Genomic DNA, 24,720 nt, shown 5'->3' with positions numbered 1-24,720 from the left:
CTCACTTTAAGAACCAGAGTGAAAGTTTTCCTGAGCTGTCCTCCTGGTAGTCTAATCGAGCAACAGAAAATCATATTGGCATTTGCTGAATTATTGCAGAAAACCCTGAACCTGTTGTCTAATTTTATTATTTTTCAAAGGCAGAGAGGGAAAGGGGAATAGAGAAGGATCTGTTCTTAGAGCAACTGATTAATCTTCTGAAAATCTCCAAGTATCCTGGTAGAGATCAGAGTTTCTGCCTTGGCATTTATCAGTTTGATGATTCCTTACAAGTGTGCTTAGTAGATGTAAACCCCAAGAGCCTCAGAGCCATGGTAATCTCTTTAGCCTCTGTATTAAGATGTGGAAGTCTTGGAGCTGGTCTCTCCAGCAAATGCTGGTCTTCCAGAAAGAGATGCAACATTTCTAGGTCCTCAGCAAAACATTTTTTTTCAGGTTTTTGATGTGTTACTAAATCCAACTACATGAAGAAAGAGAAACTTCTGTAACAGGAAAGCTCATGGCAGACCTGTCACTGCCAGTCCTGTGCCAGCCTTGCTCAGCAGCCTCCTGAACTGCCACAGATGCTCTTAGGCTGATGTGTGATGCTCTCCAACAAGCCACATGCCTCCATCCCATAACCTGTCCTGACACTGGAGGGACTGACTCTGTGTCTGATGTCTCATCTTTCAAGCTCTCCCTGATGACAGTGCTACTCCCATTAGCCTCCCTTCATGTCTATTTACCACAGCAGCTTTTCAATTATTTAAAATGCAAACATCTGGATTAAATAAATGAAGAAAACATCCAGCAAATGTTGCATGCACTCTAAAACTTTTCTCCAGAAATTATGACTGTGGTAGAACTAGAGAAGGAACAAATCTGCAACTCACTGCACACATCAGCCTGTCAGTGCACCAGGGACAGGGGCAGGAAATCCTGAAGCTGGGAACTGCCAAGAGACCTTTCTCGGTAGAGAGCACATTGTGATGGTGCATTTGGGATGACACCTTGGTATTTAAAGCATCAAACCCTGAATGTTTGCCATCAATAAGCCAACAGCCACTTTAAAATTGATACTCTGCAAGGGGGGGGATGGTGTGTGTGCCTGCTGCTGGAGTCTGTAAAACATGCACTGTGTATGCATAAAACACCTTGCACACCTCTCACGGAGGCACTGGGTTGGATTTCCTCCCTGAGAAGCCATCCAAAGTTGGTTAAGTTTGGGGTTCATGTCCAGCTTTAACTCTCACAGACTCCTGCAAGAGCCTCACCTCTTGGCTTTTGCAGTGCCTGCTTAAGCAGGGCATTGGATCTGTCCCTGTCATCTGTACAAGTCAGGAAAGAACATTGGAATCCAGAGTGAAGAGTGCAGATCGTGGCTGCTGCACTGGGGAACATTTGGAGCCCTCACACAAGCTCATTAGTCTGGCCTTAAAGCAGAGCCTCCCACAAGCCTTGCCTTAATGATATTCAAAACAAGCACACACAACCCAGGGGGAGAAGGACCACTCTGGTGGGGCAGAGACAGCTCTTGGGAATACTGAGTGCTTATTAATCATTGGCTTGAGCCAGGGGGGACCTGGTCTTGAAGTGTTCCCAATCTGCAGACTCCTGCAGTTCCCCTCAAGGGAAGGTAGCCCAAAGCCAGGTCTGTATCTGCAGTGGAAGATCAGGAGCTGAAATCATCAAATCATTAAAGTTGGAAAAGACCTCCAAGAGCATCAAGTCAAGCCATCAACTGAACACCTCCATGGCCACTAAACCATGCTCCCAAGTACCATGGCCACACATTTCATGAACACCTCAAGGGATGGGGACTCCACCACCTCCCTGGGCAGCCTGACCACTCTTGCAGCAAAGAAATTGTTCCTAATTTCCAATCTAAACCTCCCCTTGTGCAATTTGAGGCCATTTCCTCTCATCTTATCAAGTGTTACCTTGGGATCTCTCACAGAAATTGCAGGAATGTGCTTTGCTCTCAGCAGAGGGTCAGGCTCTGTAGCTGAACACAGAGCTCTGTAACAGCTTTATAAATGCACAGAGACATGGTCGTGGGGAGATCAGAGCCATGACCTTCACCACCAGAGTGTGGGCACCGATGGCTGTTCTGAGGGAGCATTCCACTTCCCACATGGAGATGTCTGGAAGGAGGCCACCACTCCAAGCAGAGCTGACCATGTGCACCCACTCCAGTGTGCAGCAAGTTCTGCGTTGTCTGCAGTGCCCTGGGAGTGGGTGTTACACATGCACAGGAAAATGAAACCAATCTCATGCTTCAGGCTGTAAATTGATCACTGGAAAGGTCAGGAAGCAACTTTCCTCTGCTGTTAACATCACTGCACGGGCAACTTGGGGTGTGTGTGTGCACGGGTGCCAGGCAAGAAAAGCCATTTCTCCTGTAGCACAAAGTATTTGCCAGAGGCAAAATAACTCTGCAGCCAGGAGCTGAGAACAAGCCTGTTGCCCATGTGCTTGAGTTCTGCCTTGTCTTTCTTTCTGGGTGCCTGATCTCAGACACTTTAAAGGCTTTGGAGATGCATCTCATGAAAATCTGGGCTGTGATGCTGTGCAGTTGAAGCAGGTGACTCTTCTTTCATGGAACTTCTGCTTTGAGCTTTCTGTGGGGTGAGGATGTAGAGTCAGGGGTTTGAATTGTGAGCCCAGAAAAAGGGCAGGCTGGATTTTGACCCACTGCATTCTGGAGATGTGTCTGAGCATGAGACCTCTTGCAGTGTTCTTCTGAAGGGCCTTGATCATAGAATGACTTGAAAGGTGGAGGTCATGAGGACAGGGCTGGGCTCTTGTCAGTGGTGCCCACTGACAGGACAAGGGGCAATGGGCACCAACCAGAGCCCAGGAGGTGTGACTTGAACTTACGGAGAATCTTTTTTGGTGTGAGTGTGCTGGTGCCCTGGAACAGGTTGCTCAGAGAGGTTGTGGAGTCTTCTTCTCTGGAGACTTTCAAAACCCACCTGGAATTTGGGATCCCTGCAATCCGATGCAGGGGGACCTGTGTTATCAGGGGGGTTGGACTGGATGATCTCCAGGGATCCCTTCCAGCCCCCACCATTCTGTGTGATTCTGAGACGTGAGACACAGTTTAATGTTTACAGTGGTGTTAGGTTGGTGGTTGGACTTAATCTTAAAGGTCCAAGACAGGAAAAGCTGAGTTTCAGAGTTCCGAATTTTTCCCTTTTAAGTAACCCAGGGGCTCTCCAGGAGCTGTTGTGCACATACACAAGAACAAGGTGCACAAGCCTGTCAGCCTTGGCAAATCCCATGGGCAAAGGCTTAGGAAATGGTAGGAAGCTCTGGACATCAGAAATGCTCTGAAAATGGGGTGCTGGGATTTGCTTTTGGCCATGAGCTGTGGCTGTGAAATGTCTTCTTCTGGCAGAACAAGAACAGCTTGAAAGATCTATAGTGCCTGGCTCCTGTGCCCAGCTCTGTGGCTCTGGAGATACAGATTCTATTTCTGCCTCAACCATCTGACCCAGATATCTTTGGGCCATTTCACCCATGGTCTAAAATGAGGTGCAGGCAGAGCTGAGGAAGGAAATTAGAGACCCAACCTGTATTATTTTATTTTTAAAAGCTCATTCTCTCTTCTCTGTCTGCTGAGCTGGGGTCTGGGCAGGTAAGCAATGGAGATGTATGTATGAGGTAGAGAGATGCTTTCTGTTTGTATTACTCATTTCATCCTTCTTTAGCTCCCTTGGCAGCTGGTGATGTGTTCAGTGACTCTCAGGAAAACAGCAGATACTGGGGATGTCTGTAAATGTACAACAGTAACTGCTGGAGGAGCTATTCCATGTCTGGAACCCTCAGCCCCGTGGTAATCTGCCACAGACCTCATGGTCTTGCTCTGCTTTGTGAGTAGCTGGGCTGCTTCTCTGGTTTTAATTGTGATATGCTTTCTTCTCCTGGAGAAAAGTCTTTGTTAAACATGTGCCATCCACGAGCACACTTGAAGGCTTTCAGTGGTTCACCAATCTTCTAGCACAGGAATTCATTTTTTCCTTCTTTCTGCCTTTGTTTGGGTTGGATCATGAGGGCTTGCTTCAGGTTTTGCTTACTCAAAACTGAAGCAAACCCCTGGTGATGCTGGTGAGCACTGCTTTGGGGAAAGGTGGAAGTGAAGGCTAAGGAAGAATGCTAGCAACAGAGCTGAGATATACAGCAAGAGCTATATGAAGAAATCCAGCAATCAGCAGATGGGACTGCAGGTGATGTAAGTGCAATACACTCCTGCTATTGTCTGCATCCTTGTTTGCCAAACATCCTGTGCTATTTGGGGTGCCCTTTCCCTCTCTCCCCGCACGGTCACGTTGCTGGGTGAGATCTCAGGACGTGGCTGCTCTATGCACAAGGGTTGCTTTGTGCATGAGGGGCAGGCTCCCCAGTCTGTAACACTGCACATGTCAGAACAGCCCTTGGCAGGCACGCTCCTCTGAATCCCAGCTCCTCAACATTAAAGCAAGAACCTTCATTTTAATCATTAGAGAATGAATCCAGTGCTAATAGCACTTAATTGTTTCACTACAATGCTCTCCGTTGGTTTTGGCAGCTGCAATGAAAACAACTCCAAACAGCATCAAAGGAGCTCATCCACACAGCATGCAGGGCAGAGCGCTCCGCTCCGCACTGCCGTGTTCACATTCCCTCTCTCTGCAGATGCTGCTGTAATCCTCTCCTGTCTCAGGCTATGATCTGGGGAGGTCTGATGGGTAAAAGCAAAAGGAATAAAATAGACACAGAAAATCTTGGTCCTTGCCCTTGCAAATAGCAGCCCGATGGTGCCTCTGCTCCAGCCATGCTCCTATATTAGTCCTGACTTCCTTGAAGCCTGCCTGCTCGTTTGAATTTGTATGCGACATCAAACATACCTTTTCACATATGTTCTTTCCAGATTTTTTTTAACAGTTACTTAGCAGTTTATAGAAGGAAATGAATGATCTCATCAAGCTGCTTAGAAATTAAAAAAAAATCTGTGCTTATTAATTATGCAGGATTAGTCTAATTATAATTCAGCAAATTAATTAGCGACAGAAGGTGTTCTGAAACATTGGAGTACATTTGCATGTTAAATGGAGAGGCTAGTCTGTAATATATGTAAATTTATGCATGGCTTCATAGTTTAATTTAAAAATTTGCAGCTGCATATGGTATGGGAGCAGGTGAAAAGTCAGTTTTAGTTTAATGATGCTAACAAACATTGGATGCTGTCCTGTCTTAGGGAAGGAATGTGCCGAGCATGCCCCTGTCTGCCAATCTATAAATCTGTCACAGGAATATGATGTTCCACTGGCGCCCAGAGTCAAGGTCATCTGTGGCCAGACCCAGAAGTACAATAGGTGCAAATCCACCAACTGAGCAGACCTCAGAGAAGGGAGGGGGCAGCCCGGCCCTGTCTGCTGGGCTGTAAATTCACCTCTTTAGCAAATGACTGCGTGGTCGTTCAGACCAACCCAGCCGAGGGACAGGCTCCTGCCTTCAGGAGTGAGTGAGAGCTGTCTGCTGAGCAATATCCACTCTGGCAGGTGTGAAAGAGGTGCCTAACCTTGGGTCTGTCTGCAGCATTCGCATCAGCACAACTTTCTGATCTCTTGGAGTTGCTGGAAAGTGATTATGAAGTTCTGCATTAACTGCAGGGTAGAGTTTTAATGTGCTGGCCTCTGCCATCTGGCAGCAACAGTAAAAAGCAGCAGAGCCATCAGCAGCAGAGAGGCTGCTGGTGTAATTGGTGCTCACTGTTTAGCCTAGCATGGCTCAGCAGACAGATATTCACTGAAAGCAGTGGGGTAAGAGGAGAGGAGTCAAAAGAGGACAGAGTCATAGATCTCTCTGAGCATGGCAAATAAAACAGTGGGGATCAGGTTCTGTGCCCACTGAGCACCCCTGTCAGGTCCTACCTTTTCTGGGATCTACAGGATTTGAAAGTGGACCCTGAGTTCAATTTGCACCTGATTAGAGCTGGAAGGACAAAGTGACACCACAGAAGGAATAGATGTGATCAGTGCTGCAGAGCATCCTCAGGCCCACGCCTGTGTGAGCCAGTCCCTCTCCAAGCTGGGCTGCAGGGACGAGGCTGACAGAAGTGTAATGAGGAAGAATTTGGCTCTGCTTTCAAATCCTGCTGGGTGTTGTGTTCAGAGGCAATGAGCTCTATGAAATTTTTGTCACTATTAAAGAGAACCATCAAAAGCACAAACACAGGATGCAGGAATGGTCCTTGGCTCAGGAGCAACTTGAGCTACTCCGCAGGTTAAGTCACTTAATTTCTAGGTGCCTTGACTTCCCCACCAGTGAAATGTGGACAGAAGCCTTCCTTTCCTCCTGTCCTTTGTGTGTCTTTTCTCCAGGAAAAAATTCACAACCTGGCTGTGAAATGCTTAGCAGAGTTGGAGTCTGTAGCTGCTGTAATAAACCAGAGAATATTATCTGAATGTCCCGTTCAGCAGCCCAATCCTCTACTCGATTACCTCCTGCCTACTGACTTTTGATTATGCTATGGCATTTGGTCCTGTGCCAAATGGCAGGAATGGTATGGATCTTGCAGGATAAATAAGTTTTTAGCCATTGTGTTGTAGGTTACTGGAAAGTTTTAGTGTGGGAGGAAGAAGGAAAACCCAGAGGGAAAGGGAAGCTGCTCAGATTGCAGAGTCCTCCAAAAACTTTGGAGAACAATTGCAATTACTGAGGCGCTGTTAGAGTTGTATTTCATTTTCAATCTTGAACCTATAGACTTCAATTATTATTTTCATTAATAGTGTCATCAGGTTTTCATCAGAGTGCACAAACAAGGACGTTTTCCTTGGAGAGTTTTTTTCCCTAGCAAACGTGGCCATGCCAAATGGCTCCATTCAACACCAAGAAATGACTGCCTGGGTGACCGGCAGTGTGCTCCCCCCAGCCTTGGCTTCCTGGAAATGGGATCCCTTTGCAAGAGAGGAGAAATATTCACCAAATCACTGTGAACTGCAGCTGGGGAGGGGTGGGGGGGGGGTGTGTGGGTGACTTTCTGCTGCTGCCCAGAGCGTGACAGAATCCGGAGATGAAAATTGTGCAGAAGGTGGCAAATGTACAGAATATAAATACCAAGTTTGCTGCTGGGTGGGGTGGGGGGGCGGTCTGGAGATCATTGCAGGTCTACATTCAGCTGCTATCAGATGGAAACGAAAAAAATAAGTCACAGAAATTTATGGGGAAGGATCCTTACTCCGTCTCCTGTAGGTCTGCACACACCTTCACTCATCTCCCACCCAAGGCTGAGGAATTCTCTTGTGTTGTCTGGTTGTCCTCTGCATGCAGAGGTGTGGGCTGGAGAAAATTCTTCCCAGATTGGTGTCCCATAACTGAAGAAATTCCTTTGAATTGAAATGGGAGGATAGAGAAGTGTTTATTGATTTTCCCATCGGGAAATGAGGGTGGTGTTAGGGGCAGGAGTAGCAGGCATAATGTTCAGGTCCGTTTTTTGGTGCAGCTGGAGTCTATCAAACAAGTGGCAAAAGAACAGCCAACTTCTCCTGGCCTAGGCTTGAGACCTCATCACATCATCTGACTCCTGCTGCCTCCTCTCCCATCAAATCTCTGACAAACCCAGGAAAGTCTCCTGACCTACATATGTTGGTGTTCACGTTTGTTAAACTGGGTTTGCCCTATATGCACAGGAGTTTGGTGAAGATTAATTAGCTGCTGTTTGTGGGGTATCAGATCTCTGGAATATCGCAATAACCTCACTTGCTCCTCACGCAGCACGAGCTGCCTGCTTCTTCACAATGCCTTTGTGCAGTGTCTGATCCCACACTGCCTGCAACTGCTGCAAAGGAGCAGCAAATATCCTTCTCAGCTCCCTGGTAGTACACTCACTAATAGAACAAAATTACTCCAGAGATAAATATTCAGATTATAAAGAAGCCTTCTGCTGTGATAGTTATTAGAACCAAGAGAATGATCTCAAATAAATGCAATTAATTGATTTTAAGCACTGACCTTCAAATGTGTGAGTAGAATTTGAGCAGAAGCTGTGGTGGATGTCTTTGCTCCAGTTAAACTAAGATTAATACTAAGATTAAATATACTGTGAGCTGCAAGACTGTCACTACAGTGAGGGTCTGACTCCAACCAGCTCCATCCAAGCTAGGGAATTCTGAGATCAGGGTCTCTCATCCTACCCTCCCACCACACACCTGTGTCTTGGCACAGCAGCCTCTGAGATGAGTGTGAGAAGCCACCCTGCCCCACTAGACAACACAACACAGAGCAGAAGGCTCTACTCCACATTATCTCTTTTCAAAGGATAAAAGAGGCTACAGGTTTGAGCACAAGACTCATTCAACAGAATATATTCACTCAGAGCAGCTCCTGAGGCAGGAGGTTTTGGAAGGTTTTCAGTTGAGGGTACAAGGAGGTGACCAGCACCAGGGCATCTCCCCTGCCAACCCCCAGGGTGAAGAGAGCCTGCAGCAGGATGTGAGCTCTCACTCTGCTCCGTGCACATAAAGTACCAGACAGCTCTAACTCCTAAATGAGAAGAAATGGCAGAGGTGAAACTCAGTCTGCAAAATGCACACCCAGAGAAAATAAATATTTTAAGTATTTAAAATGCTTGTGAGAAATTTAAGGCAAAAAGGAATGTTTTAAGTGAAAAAAGCTCACGGGAAAGATTAATTTTTTGCAGTCGTTTTACATGACGCTACCGAGGGCTTTTCTGTGGCTTCGGTTGTGAAGGGTTTTGTTTGCTCAAGCAACATAAAAATGGATCAGATCCTTTGATGTTTCTTTGTGTGCTTGGGGCAGAAGGAAGAGAAATACCCCAGGAAGAGGTGCAAAGAAAGTGGGAGAAGGGAGAGCAGCTTTCTGCTTTATTGTCTGGCATTAGAGCTGTGCTGGCTGTTGTTGGTAAACCCTAGGAAATATCCATCTTTCTCCTTTAAAGTTCTAATTCAAGGCATGAATGTGTGAGTTCTGAAGGGACTTAGGGACTGCGGTAAAAAATCGTTGTCATAGTAACAGAAAGGGAAATAGGCCTGGCTCACCTGGGACTTTAACTTACTGCAAAAGCGGATTTTTTTTTTTAAGGAAGGCACTCAGCAAGAGAAATAAATAAATAACTTCTTTGTATTCTACAGCAAGCCTTCAACTATTTATTTTTGCTTCCATCCAAGTCTTTTTGCTTTTAAATCTATTTTAAAATCTTTGATCCCTTTTAATTTCAAGTGTTGCAACTCAGCCCAAATGAAAATGCAATGAATCACAGAAAATATTGCTGCTTGTGACAGAGGATGCCAAAATGTTTTTCTGTTTGCTGACTTTTGCAGACGTGCTTCTGTTGTTGTTAATCCAACAGCTCTGATTCTGCCTCTAGTTTCTTTACCTCTGAAACTGGCAAATTGAGTCAGCTTAACCAGGTAACAAAGAGAAGGTTCCTTTCCTCCCTGCATGTGACACAAAAAACCTGCCTAATATTTCTGCCCTGCAGTCCCAGTGCTGTGGTGCCCAGTGCTGGGTAAGCCAATCGAGCACGCTGAAGACTCCACTTGTGCTGATGACAGGCTGAACCCACCCGAATAATGACACATAAAGATAGGCATCTGTGACAGGGCAAAGGTAATTGGCAGGAGAACTTTGTAGGAAGTTAATAGATTTATCTGCTTGGACAGCAGGAGCTGTCATGTATCACTTCAGGTTGTGTTTTTGTTATCCTCTCTCAATCTAATTTAAGTTTATAATCTGGGCTGGTGGCAGCTCTGCTTCTCTGCTTTAGTTACTGAAATTTTAGTAACTAACAACATGACCGGGATGAAACCTCACCAGAGCCAGATTTGTTTCTACGTTTTAATACACTCAGAGTGGTTTCAAGCCTTATCTGCTCCACAGTTGCCCTGGGTTTGTAGCTTTCACCATAAAATTATCCTTCTCTGTTGTTTCATGGAAAATCCCTTCGGACAGCCAAGGAAAGCCCTGGCATGCCAGGGTGGGTAAAGAAAGAGCCTGGAACCATGCAGCCCAACAGGCAGTGAGGGAAGGGGCATCAGTGGGAGCAGACACAGCAACTGGCAGCAGCGAGCAGCCAAGCTCAAGCCTTGCCTGCTTCTTTCCCCTTCTCTTTGTCAGTTTCTTTGGTTCTGTTATGTTACATTCTCCTAGCCCTGCTCTGTTGCTAAATCCCTAGGATGTGGACCTGCAAAGAGAAATCCCAGCACTGGTTTGTTCCAGTCCACATCAGTGACTTGGTTCTTTATCTTTCCAGGTTCTTCTTAAAATTTTTTCTCAAGTGCAATCAGAATTGCTTGAAAACAGCAGGAAACCCAAGAGATATGAGACGGTTCCAGGTAAGTCTTATAAGGCACGGCATATAAGGCCTTTTCTCTTCTTCTTTTCCTTCCCCTCTCTCCTGCACAGCCCATAACAAACATGATGACAGTATATGCTAAACCAGCTCAGAGATTGTTCAAGCTTTCCCCCACTTGTGTGTTTAAACCTTTCCCCCCTTTTTTCCACTCTGAATCCCCAAGGGGACGTGCTGTACAGTACCAAGCAGCAGTGGATATTTGATGCGACACCCTCGGGCAGAGCACTCCAGCACTCGCACAAGCAGCTGCCCACAGCAGGGATCCTGCTCGTGAGACTCAGATGCCTCCGAATTGCTCCGAGTGGCTCCGTCAGTGGTGCAGAAGCAGCCTCCTCATTCCCCCTCCACTCCCTATCTCTTCCCATCTCTTCTGTCTTTTAACACTCTCCCGCTCTCCCTTTCAGCTTCTTTACAAAAAAAAAGAGAAAAAAAAACCAAAATAGTGATGGTCACTTTAAGATCTCATGCAGCAAACCAACAAGGCCCAGGGGACACTGACCCAGCTGCTTTGCAGTGAAATCTGCCACTGGTTTCATCATAGATGTGGCTGATGTATTGTGAGTACCAGCTAATAAAAACACAGGAGGAGGTGAAGTGTGTTACTGGTGAGGAGGAAGGCAGGCACAGGCTCCCCCTTTCATACCCTCACCATTAAGGAGCTCTGTTGGGTTTTACCTGTGGCTTAAGCCACACAAAAATGCCCAGGGAATGCTGAAGGCTTTCACAGCCTGGAGGAGCTGCCTCTGTGTGGCATGGAAGGTGGCACAGCACAGAACGCTGGGGAAAAGTGATGCTGGAATGAACTCTGGGGCAGCTGGGGGTGAGGTAGCATGGGACAATGAGAGGGACACAGGATGGCGAGTCAGAGGGTTGGACTGATTTGCTGGGTTATCTTTGACCATTGTCTCTGTCTTTTAGCACCTCTCCAGATTTCATCTTGGGAAAGCTTTGACCTCTTGCTTCAGGAGGGTGTTTGATGTGGCTCCTGCACACTTTGCCAGCCAGAATTTTAAACCCTACCCATGAAACCCAGGACTGTCCTCAGAAAGGCTGTCACTGCTTGTTGCCATTGTTACTGCACCTTCACTGTGCCACATCCCTGGTGCAAAGAGAATTTTGGCTCCCTGAGGGGTGTGTGGTTTCCTTGTAGCCCTACAAGACTTGCAGTGGGAAGGTGACATCCTTTGGTTTGGCAATTTGTGTTTCATGACTTGCATCACTTTCCTCATTTATAAATGAAGTTAAAACTCCACAGGAGTTTACAGAGTGGTTTAAAACTTTCCACCCAAACATGTTTTCACAGACAAGTGATTTATTTTTTTGACTTTTAGTGGCAATGACAAATTCACAGGAGATAGATTTTTATATGTAGAAAAATTTCAAGTTTTAAGAGAAAGGCTGCAAAGTGAAAGCTGCTGAGAGCTCCCCAAATTGGAAAGAAATTTAGGCAAGTTATGGAAGTTATGAATGTTTTGAGTTGAGCAGAAAAAAATGTAAAGGAAAATTCCTGACCAACTCCATTTTTTTCACTGGTGGTTTGAAGAGGCTGCAGCGACTTCTTCAGTCTGTCTTCTTCCAGGTGATAAGACAGGAGAAAAAGGAGGTGCTCACTGCTAGGAAACCTGCCCTGATTTCTTTTTCTTCAAGTGGCAATTTCTGTAAAGAAAAACACCAGTTAGGGATCATCTGCCAAGAATGTGAAAAACACAGGGAATAAAGGAAAATTCAGTTTGTAGCTTGTAAAGGGATCTTGTTAGCTCCTAGAGCTGGCTGGAGCAGCTGACTGCACAGTGGCAGAGCCATGAAGGAGTCTCCTTTTTGTTAGGAGTTTGTAAGAAATCTTGCACAAGGGAACCCTAGTTAGTGCCTGGGGATCCCAGCACTGCTACATTGCAAGTGATGCAAATAGAAAATCTTGATCCAAAGACACCCAAACCCTGCAGAAATTCATCTCTGATTTCAATCTGATGTTCCCTGCCCTCTTGCTGTGGCAAGTGAAACCAAAACCCTGAACCAACTGCTGAACTGCAGGCAGATTTGGGATCTAATTTTTTGGGCAGAAATCTCTCTCTGGTATCAGCCACGTTCTTTGTTTCACCTCATTATACCCACACCCAGACTGGTGATGTTACAGAGCCTGCATAGCTTTGTGTTTCCAGTGAGGCACTGGGCAGGGAAATGGAAGTGGGTCTGCAGCACCCGCATGGTCACACTGGGACAGCTCTGCCTGCAGCCAGTCCACCCAGTATGGCCTTGCTTTTCATCTTTGTACCAAAATCAGCAGTTTATTGGAGAAGAAAATGATCTGGGACAGACTCCTCATCTGGGTGTTCTGCTGGACACTATACCAGGCCAGCCAGGCAGAGCCAAGTGAAACTCTCTAGTTGTGTTTTACTTAAACTTCTGCACTTTCAGTCCATGGGAGTTCAGACCCTTTGAGGTTCACTGTGAGACTGAAGTTCAAACTCCCAAATTAATCAAGATCAGACAAACCCACTGTTTACCTTACTTTGTGTCAAAACCAAAAATGTTGATGAGGCTCTTTTTCGGCATCACAATAATGAAGCCTTTGAGACCCAAACTGCAAAATGCTTTAGGTTTGGAGGGAGAGCAGGACCTGCATCCAGGCTGCTTCAAAGCTGGATGTCTCAGCTGATGGGCTTTGTTCTGGGCTACATAGGTCATTATGTGAAAGCAATGCAGAAAGTAGTTCAGTTGCTAGAATTTTACACACTGGGAGTAAAAAAGCTCTCAGGGCCAGAGGCAATTAGCCAGGAGGAGCTGGAAAGACAATAAGCACAGAGAGCTTGTTTGCTGTCTGCCTTGCTGCTTCTGAGGTTAGAAGCAAGAACTTCCCTGAATGCAACCTAAGTTCAGAGTGGTTTTGAATGCTCCACTGTCTCTGCCTCCTGAAATCTCCTTTTTTTTTTGGTTGATTTTTTTTATTTTTTGGCTTTTTTTTTTTTGTTGTTTTTTTGTGTTTAGATTTGACCAAATGCTTTTTTGCCTGCTGTTTGTTGTGTATTGTCTGTCAGCTGCCCTTAAGGTCAGGAGTGGGGAAAACACAGTGGATAACTCTTAGTATCGGTGATGTGCTTGCACACTGTCAGCATGTTCATTTTCGCTTGAATTGTCAAGATTTACACCAAAAAAGTAATGAATGTGCAGAATGTTCAGGTCTGAAAAGACAGCTGCTCATCCTGCCAGCACAGGAAGATGTGGGCAGAGTGAAGGCAGTGCCAAAAGGCACAGGCCAGTAGGGTACTTGATTCCCTTTATGATTTAATTCATTATGCTTTATTCTTGGGTTGCATTTAAACCCTTTATTGTTTTTTCCTAATAAATTATTTGTACAGCTGTCGTTATCAAGGCTCTGCTCTCTTTCCAACCCTTCAACTTGCCTTGTGAAAACAGATTTCTGCTCTGTTGAATGTCTTTGAATTGGTACATTTCCTGCAGACCTAAAGGCATTCCTTCTCCTGGAGCAGTGCTTGCCACATCTCCAGGACATACTAACATATTTCTTTTTAAAACAGTGATTAAAAAGTCAAAAGAAGAGAAATGTCTCCTGAGTCCTGGCACTTAAAGACTCTGGTCAAAAACCATTTCTGCACTGTAATGGAGATTGAATGAAAGCCCAGAACTCAGGTTTTGTTGTTGAGACACAAGCACAAATAGGAGACATGGAAATAGTGCTGCACAATGCATCTCTCTGAGCTCTTCAGCATGCAGGAATGGTTACTCATGCCTGGAAACAGGTCAAGTTAATGCTTCTGATTAGAGATGGGTGTGAAGCTGCACAATTTGGGCTGGGCTTGGCTGCTGACCAAAGTTCCAGGGCGTTGGGATCCAGACTGAGCCTGGCCTCAGCCTCATGTCTAGATCTGTTACGAGATGTGGATGTTTTATAGTGGAGTTACAATGCATTAAACTAAATTAAATGTTAGGTTTTACTTATATCACACTCCTGAAAAAGAGGGAAGTGGAGAGAAACAGGGATGGAAAGGTCACATTAGTGCTGCACTCTACGTGTGACACAGCTCCAGATGCCTGCAGAGGCGGAGGCTTTTCAGGTCTAATTCTTCCATTTGGAGAGCAGCAGCAGCTGCTTGGTGAGCACATTAGCAGCTTGAAATGTGCTGTGAGGTTAGATAGAGCTTCAAAAGTACAATGGCAATCTCTTTAATTTTTTAAAAATCAAAGACAAATGTTTTCTACTGTTGAAAAAGATGTTAGACCTCAGAAGGTAAAGGGTGAGGGAGGAATAATTTAGTGTTTACTTCCCAGTAGTAACAGAATTGTATTGCAAGTCAGTGTCTGTCTGTGGCTACAGCACGGAAAGGGAATCTTCCTAGATCCAATGGTCATGTGATGACTGCCCAAATACATCTGCAGATGGAGCAGTATGTCCCTGTGAATGTAACTGAAGCAAATGTTGATGAGTTATCAATTAAAATATTTCTGAGTAAAGATTTTTCAGTGAAAATCTGACAAAGAAACGTGGTGAAATCAGCTTTTCAGACCCTGGGGCTATTACCTGAGCTCAGGTGACCTGCAAATCTGAGCTTACACAGGCAGGGTTGTTGCTGTCAGTGCTGTGTTCCCAGTGAGTGATTCTCCCAGGAACTGAACCAAAAAACCCCTGATGCCCTCCATTTAATAGAATAGAATAGAATAGAATAGAATGAGGACTTCTCCTAGAGAACTTGAAGCCCAGTGATACTTAATGGTAACGACCAGTGTGTAATGGGGGACAATAATTCTCTGGAATGAAGATGAGGCACTTCAGCTCAAATGCTTCAGCTGAGACCTGGTGCTAATGCATCAGACTCCTGTTGACTGGGAATTCTGCTTCCTCCAGCAACACACTGATAAAACATCCTGCAATGCACGGCTGAGGCTGGGACAAGGTACCAGAGCTGCAGTGCTAACAACACTCAGCTTTGAACCAACCTGCTTTTTTAGAAACAAAAAGAGAAAGGTCAGCAGCTGCCCTCTGTTTTTGGTAGAAATCAGGATGTGGAAGGTTTCCTGGCAGGTATCCTCCCTCTAGGTGCTCTAGGGAGAAAGAGAAAGGAAAAGAACAAGGTGTATCCCTGGGGAGATTTCCTTCCTGACCTGAGAGTGGCTGGATCAGTTCCTCATCAGGCATGTGAGCAAAGCTGTCTGTGTTTGACAATTCACCCAGCCTCTGATGTGAGGCACTGCAGGATCTCTGTCATCCAGGAGGAAGAAGAGTGGACAAGAGGGTGGGATAATACTGTGAGTTAGGAGTGTAGACTGTGGGAAGCAAAAAGGGATGGCAATGATACAGGATAACTGGTCAAAATCTAAATCCTTTTCAGGCTGATGGTGAAAGAAAGTGCCTGAGACCCCCCCAGGTCAGGTCTGGGCAAGGACAGGAGTCACCCAGCTGTTGTTGGAGGTGAGCACTACATGGGCTGCTCTTGTGGCAGACTGAGCCCTCAGCAGTCTGGAGCCATTACAGGATGGCAGATTTCTGCAGCAGATAGTGACTGACCCAACCAAAAATGACTTTATTTGGGTCCTGTTTGAGTAAGGGAAGGACTGACTGCAAATGTAGAAGGAAAAACACTTGAGGAGCTAAATGTGGTCAATCTGAAGAGCAAAAGGCCACTGTGACAGGAGCTCCAGAACTGTGCACTGCCTGTTAGAAATGAGATGTCACTGTCTCAGGCAGGCTTTGGCAGCAGAAGGAATGATGTGTTTGTACCTTCATCCCCCGCCGATTTCTTGTTGGGAATGCAATCCACTGCTTTAGCTGCCTTCAAAAGAGATGCAAATGAAACTGGGACAGGTGCAGGAAAGGGTCATTAAGGTGACTGGGGAGTGGATAAGAGCTTGGCTCAGATGCTTTAGTGACATGAACTGAGAAGGGAAAAAGCTGCTGTCTGAAAATGTCCTAGGGTAGATCAGAATGGGTAATCATAATCGGAAAAGTAGTGTTAGGTATGCACTGAGTAGGAATAAATGTAGACTGTAAAGCACAAATCCTCTCACCATCAGGACAAGAGGTTTCAGGATGAGAGAATATCAAAGGCAGAAGCTTGGAATGGCTGAAGACAATTTATCAGAGTAGCTGCATGGCTTGGAGGCTGGGTGGCAGTGATCCAGGAGTTATCTCCTACCCCTGCTCCTCTATAATCTGAGGAGGCTTCATTCCTCAGCTGAAGCCCTTGTGCTTGGCTTTTTCTCTCAGGGTCCCAGGGAGGTTTTCCCAAGGAATTCAATGGGTGCTTTGAGCAGTGAGAGGCTCTGGCACTTTCCACGTTGTTTATCTTATCCCTAACCCAGCTCTGAAGCAAACAAACTCTGTTCTCACATCCACTCCTGTGTTACTTGCTCACCCAAAATGTCTCCTTGACATCAATGGGAGCCCTCTCCAAGTGAAGACAGCAGGATGAAGCTTGACATCTTTGTTTCCCAGCTGGAAAATCATAATGATGATAATTTAAAAAATCCTCACAGTAGTTATCCTTTTGAAAAGTTAAAACAACATGGTGCTGGGACTAGAAGGTTAGAAGGGAAAGTGCATCAGGAATGCAATATTGTTTCCAGATGTACAATGTCATAAAGAATTTTTTTCCGCACTTGGAATGGTAACAGGAATTTTTTGAGAGAGATCATTTACACAGTGATGAGATCTGTTACATGTAAGTGAATGCCTGTATGCCTGGAATGCCTGTACCATCTGGCTAAATAGGTGTCCATGAGTGCTGCAGCTTGGGGATGCATGCTGATAGCTATTGACTTGCCTGCCTGTGATTTGGAGAAGAGCCTCTTCTGGAGTACAGAGATCCTGACACAATGTAGTGATGGGGAAAGAAAAATTGTAGTATCCAGGTGAAGGTTTGCAGACATACAGCACTTGGAACTGTGCAGGGGAATGAAAGAGAGGCAGTGCAGCTGGCAGAGCCTGGGTTTGATGTGCTGGATGTGGTGGTGAAGCTGCACTGTGGCTTTTGAGCAGGGACTGAGCTACAGAAACACCTGGGAAGCAGAAATGATGTGAAGACCCAGCACAGGCATGGCTGCAGCACTGCTGGGGAATCAGTGTCTGCGGCTTTATAACTGCTAATGAGACCCTTGCAGATCTGAAGAGAGAATCTTAAGCACTGCCAAAAACTCCACATGGAAGCCTGAAACTCCCTCACTGTTCCTAGTGATGGAACCTGCATGTGGATGGATGAAGGAATATCACATTTCCCTGCCTGTTCCTGGCTTGATTGGCTGCCCTCTGAAACTCCAGCACAGATGAGGGGATCCAGCTGTTGTGTGGCACAAAATGTTTAGTCTTTATGCTGCGCCAGATTTGCTCCTCAGCAACACTTACCAGAGCCCATGGTCTACCCAACAGGTTTTGATGTTCTCAGGTCATTCCCTAAGGATTACATTGTGCATCACATACTGATTTTAGATACAAAGCCATCATGAACAGACAGAGAAGCCAAATTATGATCCAGAAGAACAAGTGCCCTCAGATCAGGTAAAGACAACCACACCACTCCCATTTCCCAGTGTTGTGGACAAATCTGAGGTGTAATCCTCCAGGGTAGTTTGCACATCACCTTTCATCAGCACTAGAGAGAAGTTTGAGGCTAAGAGACCTGAAGTGTTTTATGATGTTGGGAGAGCAAGTGTTGCTGCTAAATGTTCTCAGAAGTCTAGTGGCAAAAATGCCTAGAAATGGTTAACAAGGTAATGGTAAGAAACGTTGACCTTGATTTGTTTAGCTAAGATGTAAAGATTTTTGAAGGTCAAAGGTGTTCTTGTGTAGTGATTTGGAGTCTAACTGTGTCTGACCCTCTAACATTAAGCTGCTGTGGCCTGCAGTTTTGAAGAGTGAAGCAAACCAGGGGGAAAGAGAGAAGGGGGAGAGAACAGGAAATGGAGTGAGGTGTTTCAGGAAGTTGTCAGGAGTTGACTGATTGATTCCAGATGGAAAGGGTCACCCATCATGACCCAGGAAATACTGACTGGGGGAAAGCAGTTGCCTTGTGAAAGGGAAGGGCCTGGGAGTTAGAGACCATAGTGGAATGCACATTCCTCTTCCTTTTACCCATAAAACTTTGGTTTTAAACTTCAGTATAAAACAATTGGGTTGTCATCCTCATCAAGCAAGAGGCAGCAAAGGGAAGAAGCTCAGCAATGATCTCACAAGTGTTCAATTTCTCATGGCTGGTATGAGTTGGGTAGCAGCAAGGAGGACAAAGACCTCTGTTGAAGAGCAGCAGGAAGCTGCAGATAGCTGCAACAAGGCCCAAAATCTTGAGAATGTTCTGGTCCAGACCTGAACTTTGCATTTCATCCTGCCCCTCAGAATGCTGCCTTCATTTATCCCAGGTCCCAGCCTGTGAAATGCCAAGTGGCTTTCACCCTCCTGTGTTGAATGGGAGAGGTGAATAAAAATGGAACTTCTAATGGAGAGAGGTCTAAAAGTGCACCTTCCATCCCTGCTGGCTCAGGGAGGGGAGGATGCTCAGTGCTCATTGTCTAGCAGAGGACTCTTGCTTGCCTTCTCTTGTGCTGCAGGGATCTCTCCAACCCTTACTGAAGTGTCAACATTCCAGCCAAGCGGTTATCGAAGCAGGGCAGGAGTGTGTGCACAAAGCCTGCCTGCAGGATAGAGATCGCATGCTGAGAGCTCTGGGGGTGATTGTCACACAGGTACTGAGTGTGAGCTCAGATGTGTTCCTGCAGGCCAACTCTATCTATGCCTCCACTTTATTTACATTTGGTTACAATTTAAAGACTTGTCGTAAATATTTCAGGCACTGGAATAATTCAGGTCTATTCCCCTGCTGCCAAAGTGTGCTCTGTGCTGGCCAGTGAGAGATTAAAATTTATTTCCATTGTTTAAGGGAAAATAATGAAGTGCATCTGAGTAGGTTCAGCAATGTCAGGAGGGAAACGCTCGCCCCGGACGGGAGCCTCCCTCCACCCAAATGTGCAATGATGAAATCAGTTGGCACACAACAGCAACATATTTTGTGACAGGAATGCTTGAGAAGTAGAAGAGTACAGCATGACAGGAGCCTTTTGGAATGAATTAAACTTGTCTGAAGAAAGAAACTATTCTTGAGGCTAGGCAGGGTTTCTCCTCTCCAGGCTGAATATCATTTTATCAGCAATTAGAGCCTGACATCCCCTTACCTGTGACAGCTGTGTCTGTGCAAATTCATGGACACATCCAGGGTCAGATCTTCAGTGGCTGTGAGCTGCTGTAGCTGTGTGGCAGCTGAATGGGGTTAGGCTGATTTACACCAGACTCAAAGTTTCAACAAGCTGCATCTTCTTTCAGCAGTTAAAACAGTTTGTTCTTTCTCTCCCCTAAACTGTTGTTGTCTATAAATGTGTTGCACATATTTCTGGATTTGTAGGCCCTACGGATGTTACAAAGGGAAGGCTGAGTTGGATTCATCATTGCCATAGGCAACTGCTCTCTAAGAATTCCTGTGCTGTTGGAGCGCAGCAACAAAGGTCCTGTGGGCTGATGTTTGAAAACTGCTGCTTGATTTGGGGTCCTCAGGCTGAGATGATTTTCAAGAGGCACCAGGCAAGCCTGTGTCGAAGCCCAGACACGATGCTGGGTACTGTTCCCATGTAGTAGGAGGTTCCATTTGGCTCATTCAATGGAGAGGTGTGTTTCTGAAGCAGATGCAGATACATTTGCATGGAGAGCAGATGGTTCTGAACTTGTGTGTCTGTTTCAGAGGGCAAATTGCTGTGGTGCTCTCAGCCTGGCCTCCTGGTTGGTCTGTGCAGACCCCTTTGACATCAGCTATGCTACAGTGCATCATAGGAAAGAAAATTTAGGGCCATCTGCAGAGCTGGTTCATTATACAGTGAGGGCTTTATATGGCCCTCAGGATGCTGTGCTGCCCAGAAGGGGCGCAGAGAACCCAGGCTGAAATATTTCCTCCCCTTCCTGTTAGGGAGCAAACCCTGCAGGACATGATGCTGTTTTACAATCATCACCAAGTCGAATTTCAGGGCGAGCTGCTCACCTGCCTGTCTTTGCTCTCTTCCTATGCCCAGGTGGTGCTGTCAACAACGGTGAATGTGGATGGGCACGTGCTGGCCGTGTCTGACAACATGTTTGTGCACAATAACTCCAAGCACGGACGGAGGGCCAGGAGGCTCGACCCCTCTGAAGGTAGATATATGTGTGAAGAACAGCTGCAAAGGAATGCAAAAGCTGATTCCCCATTCTTCAATTTCTGTTTGTTTTCAGGAGGGAATGGAGAGCTGAGAGGGAGCTGCAGAACCTCCAGGGGTTTAAAGAAGGAAGAGGCAGGAACACAGCGCCTGCTGTATGCACAATGCCATCCTCTTCACATCTGAGAGACTGCCTCCCCCTCACCCCCCACCCCCCCCCCAGATTATTAATTAGTTTGTACTGCAGAGATGGAAACCACAGAAACACAAAGTATTGTCTAAATTTCAGCCTTCTTGTTCAGCTGGGCTAGGTTTGATTGCAGGCAAATTAGGCAAGATGACATCTTAGTTAAACAGAGCTGGTGTGGCACTAGATGTGTATGAGAAGTGTCATGGCTCCCCCAAACAAACGAGGCACGAGGCATGGCAGTGCACAGGAGGGAGCTGACAGTAATTGATTTGAGTTTGTTTGGCTAAGCAAGACTCATGGCTGGCTACAGGATGGCTTTGGGGCTATATTAAAGCACTTACAAATAGTTGTATCTGTTAAGCTTCAAAATGCTGGGCCCCTCCCCTCCTGCTTCCTCAGGTTCATTTCCAGCAAATTCCACCTCTGTCCTGCAGACACTGCTCACCCTGTCCAGCAAATGCTATCTGTGGCTGCTCTGCCCTCCCCTGCAGCTAGTGAAAGTGAGAGGAGCTGGTGATGTTAGTAGAAAAGACAAGCAGGGATATTATTTCATTATAATGTTTTGCTGCCCCACTTCTTAACTGTGCCCTGCATCAACCTAAAAGAAGAATTAATGAACTGGAAGAAAATGATTGAATCAGTAAAGAATTCAGAGTGGTGTTAATTCTCCCCCAGCGGGCAGTGAAATGGTAGAAGGAAAATCCCAGGATTCCTAGCCTAGGAAGCCATCCAGTTTTTCCTTGACTGATTGGATGTGATTGACTGGCTGTTCAAAGGAGTCTCATGTTTTTGGAGCACTGCCAAAGTTCCCCTCCACCTCTGACCCTGTCAACATCGGGAATGGAGTGATGGATTGACTTTGGTTATGGCCTGGAAACCATATTGGGTTCCTGATGGGATGTATAGTCCAGAGGCCTTGAACATATGGAAGAGAGAAGGAAAAGAAAAAAAAAAAATCTACTCTATAAGCTCAAGAAAATGATTAGAAATTGTCTCCTGATCAGAAGTGGAGCAAACACTTGGTACTTCCATATCTTTTTACCCATTGATAAGCTTCATAAATCTGTCTCTACTCTTATTGCACAGGGTTTAGCTTTGGTGTGATCCTAGGCTAAGGAGAAGGCTCTTTTGCAAGGCAGCCTCACAGAGCCACTGAAGTGTTTCATTTTTCCACCCTTGCAGTTGGCCTCTGAGGCTTTAATGGGAGGATGTTAAGTGCTGGTAATGAGTAGGCAAGTAATTAACACTAGCAAGGTAGAAAACACACTTGATTATTTGCTTATTTACTGGGATTTGTGGAATGGTAAAGCAGCCTTCATGGATGAATGGCTAGAGAGGACTTGTCCCGGGACTTTGCCAGCCCTAAGGAATTCACCCCAGCCCTGAAGCTGCAGCAGTGCAGAAGCTCCCAGGAGCAGGCAGTGAAGCTGCTCTGAGCTATGGTTTGCAGCACTGGATGTAAACCTCTGCAACAGTCTGTGCACATTGAGCAGGCCCAGGTCAAAGTGAAGCAAAGTCTCAAGCTGTGTGGGGCAAAAAAGCCCAAGACCTAATATCCTGATGTCCTTCTTGTCTTGTTTAGCCACACCATGCATCAAAGCAATCAGCCCGAGCGAGGGCTGGACCACAGGAGGAGCAATGGTGATCATCATTGGAGACAACTTCTTTGATGGGCTGCAAGTGGTGTTTGGAACCATGCTTGTGTGGAGCGAGGTGGGTAGAGCTGCCTCCCTGTTGCCAAGCTGAAGAAACACTCCTGCTGTGAGCAAAGTGTGGGGAACAGAGCTCATTCCTGTTCCAACAATAGTACATAAATGGTGGTGTTCAAGATGGGCAGCAAAAACCTGTGATGAGAAAACTCCTGGGATGAGATTTCTCTCTGAAACTCCTCCATTTGCAATATTGTTGAGGTCAACTGCTCAGTAATTTCCAGAATGGATGGGAGCAGTTCTAGGTGACCTGAACAATGCTTGGTGGCTTGAACAGTTCTAGGTGTCTGGAAAGAGGTAAGGAACTAAAGAAAGGATTCGATAAAGAAAGGATTCAAGTTTGGGAAGGAGAAAGGATTCCTGCTGGGTCCAGAAATAAGCCAGCAGTTCAGCAGTAGGTACAGGCAGTACAATTTTCCTGGTGACAATTGATCCTAAACTGTGTCCTCCTCTCCTGGAGGCAGGAAAGCAGAGCAGATGCATCCCTTGCCTGGTCCTGTTTGGGAAAAAGGGTTGCCTTTACCCATCAAACATGTTTGGAGGGTGGGAAGTGAAAGCAGGGTGAGGGACACAGGCATATCATCATACTTCTTCTCCCTTTCTTGTCTCCAGCTCATCACACCCCACGCTATCCGTGTCCAGACGCCTCCACGCCACATCCCTGGGGTGGTGGAAGTGACATTGTCCTACAAATCCAAACAGTTCTGCAAGGGTGCCCCCGGCAGGTTCATCTACACAGGTAGGTGCCCTAGCAGCAGAGCATTATCCACAGCTCTGGAAGAAAACCTCAGGTGGAGGCAAACTGCACAATTCAGTGGAAACCTCTCTCATGCTCCTTTCTGCTTCTGCAGGCCTTGCTCTTAGTGTCTTCACTGAGGGCCACCAGCTGTGTGCTGGTGTTACCTGGGCTGAAAGATGGTTGGGAATGAAGTGATTCAGAGATGCATGACAGAAACGTGCATTCCTCTGTGGAGAAAAGGCATCTCCATAAGTGCATCTAAGGGGCTTGAGTCAGACTGCAGCACAGGTCTTTGAGGTGTTAATTAGAGTGCTTCCACACAGACAAAGCACGGAGATGTATGCAGAAGCCAGGAGGAGAGAAGGAAGCTAAAGATCCTGTCCCTGTGTTGCTTTGGCACAGGGCTAGCTGTGGGTGTTTTCTGAGCAGTGAGTGGGTGCCTGCTGCCATATGCTGCAAACCAGCACTGCACAGAGATGGTGAGCTCAGAGTGAGAGTGGGACAGACAGCTTCTCAATCTGTCTGCTCAAGAAGCTCTGCTGCTCCCACCACAGCAGGCAAAATGATAAACAGAGCTGTTAGGTAGAGGCTCACCTGTGCAATCAATTCCCCCAGGCTGTTGCTGCTAATAGCAGCACAAACAGCTTCCAAGCTATGAAAATACCATGGTGGCATTTTTTGTGTGTGCCATGGCTGAGCTACCAGGGTCCAACCTGAGTGGTTCTAGGAGTCTGTGAAAAATGCCCAGTAGCTGCTGAGAGGTGCTTCACAGGTACAGTGGCAAGAATCATTCATGTGAGCTCAAAAGGTCTATTTCCAAATACCACAACTCAATATTTAGTCCCCCTGTGCACCTTGGTCTGGTGAGAGTGCAGGTTACAGACACATCTCCAGGTTCTGATTTACTTTTCTTCCATCAGCTGTTCCTAGCACAGCAAGACATCTGTTCTCTGCTGCTAATCCAGCAGCAGCCTCATGTTCTGCCTTTAATGCTGCACAAACTTGAGTCCTCTGCTGCTGTAAGCAGCTCCATTAGAGTTCCCTTGACTTTCATAACTCTCCCATCCGCTGACGCCAGCCTTGGATGTGCCTCTGAGGCTTTCCTACCTTAAGGCTGATCACAGCTTTGCATTTACTTTGTCGCAGAGATGCTCACCTGGAAATGTCTATAGCAGGGAGATTTTGAACATAATTTTCCTTGCTGAGCAGAAATCCTCCAGAGGTTAACTTGTCAGAGCAATGCAATATAAAATAATTTGCAGGCTGTGTCGAATCCTGGGCTGTGCCAGATCCATCTCTGTGCCAGGGAGCAGGGATGGAAGGGTGGTGGTTTGCTAAAGCTTGTGAGTAGATTTGAGAAGGACGAAAGCACTTTTCTTGGGGGTTTCGCCTCACAGGCCTGATCCATAGGGAACCATGAGCAGCCTGCTCCTGTATCAGACCCCCTCAGGTTTCTCTGTCCAGGGACCCCGAAGCATTTGGAGATAACTTTGGCCTATGCTGTGAAACACCTTGATCAACCCCTACTGATCCAGCAGCTCTTTGCCCAGTGGTGTTTTGGTGAAGC

The 24,720-nt window shown here is 46.2% G+C and overlaps 1 protein-coding gene across 6 annotated transcripts in view; it reads left to right on the top strand.

Annotated features, from left to right (window-relative positions):
• EBF2 (EBF transcription factor 2) overlaps positions 1-24,720 on the top strand; it is a 93,958-nt gene that overhangs the window by 60,059 nt on the left and 9,179 nt on the right. For 4 of the 6 annotated variants that reach the window (XM_054396676.1, XM_054396678.1, XM_054396677.1 and 1 more), the window contains 4 exons: positions 10,235-10,316; positions 20,396-20,513; positions 22,288-22,418; positions 23,027-23,153. In XM_054396676.1, coding sequence (XP_054252651.1) covers positions 10,235-10,316; positions 20,396-20,513; positions 22,288-22,418; positions 23,027-23,153 — 458 coding nt within the window. Of the gene's footprint in view, positions 1-10,234; positions 10,317-20,395; positions 20,524-20,874; positions 20,878-22,252; positions 22,419-23,026; positions 23,154-24,720 lie in introns of all 6 variants that reach the window. The other 2 variants (XM_054396674.1, XM_054396673.1) reach the window with 2 other exon arrangements.

The sequence above is a fragment of the Indicator indicator genome, chromosome 38 (assembly GCF_027791375.1).
Source record: "Indicator indicator isolate 239-I01 chromosome 38, UM_Iind_1.1, whole genome shotgun sequence".
In the NCBI taxonomy this organism is placed as follows: domain Eukaryota; kingdom Metazoa; phylum Chordata; class Aves; order Piciformes; family Indicatoridae; genus Indicator; species Indicator indicator.
The sequence above is the reverse complement of the archived record's forward strand: the minus strand, read 5'-3'. Positions and strand labels throughout refer to the sequence as shown.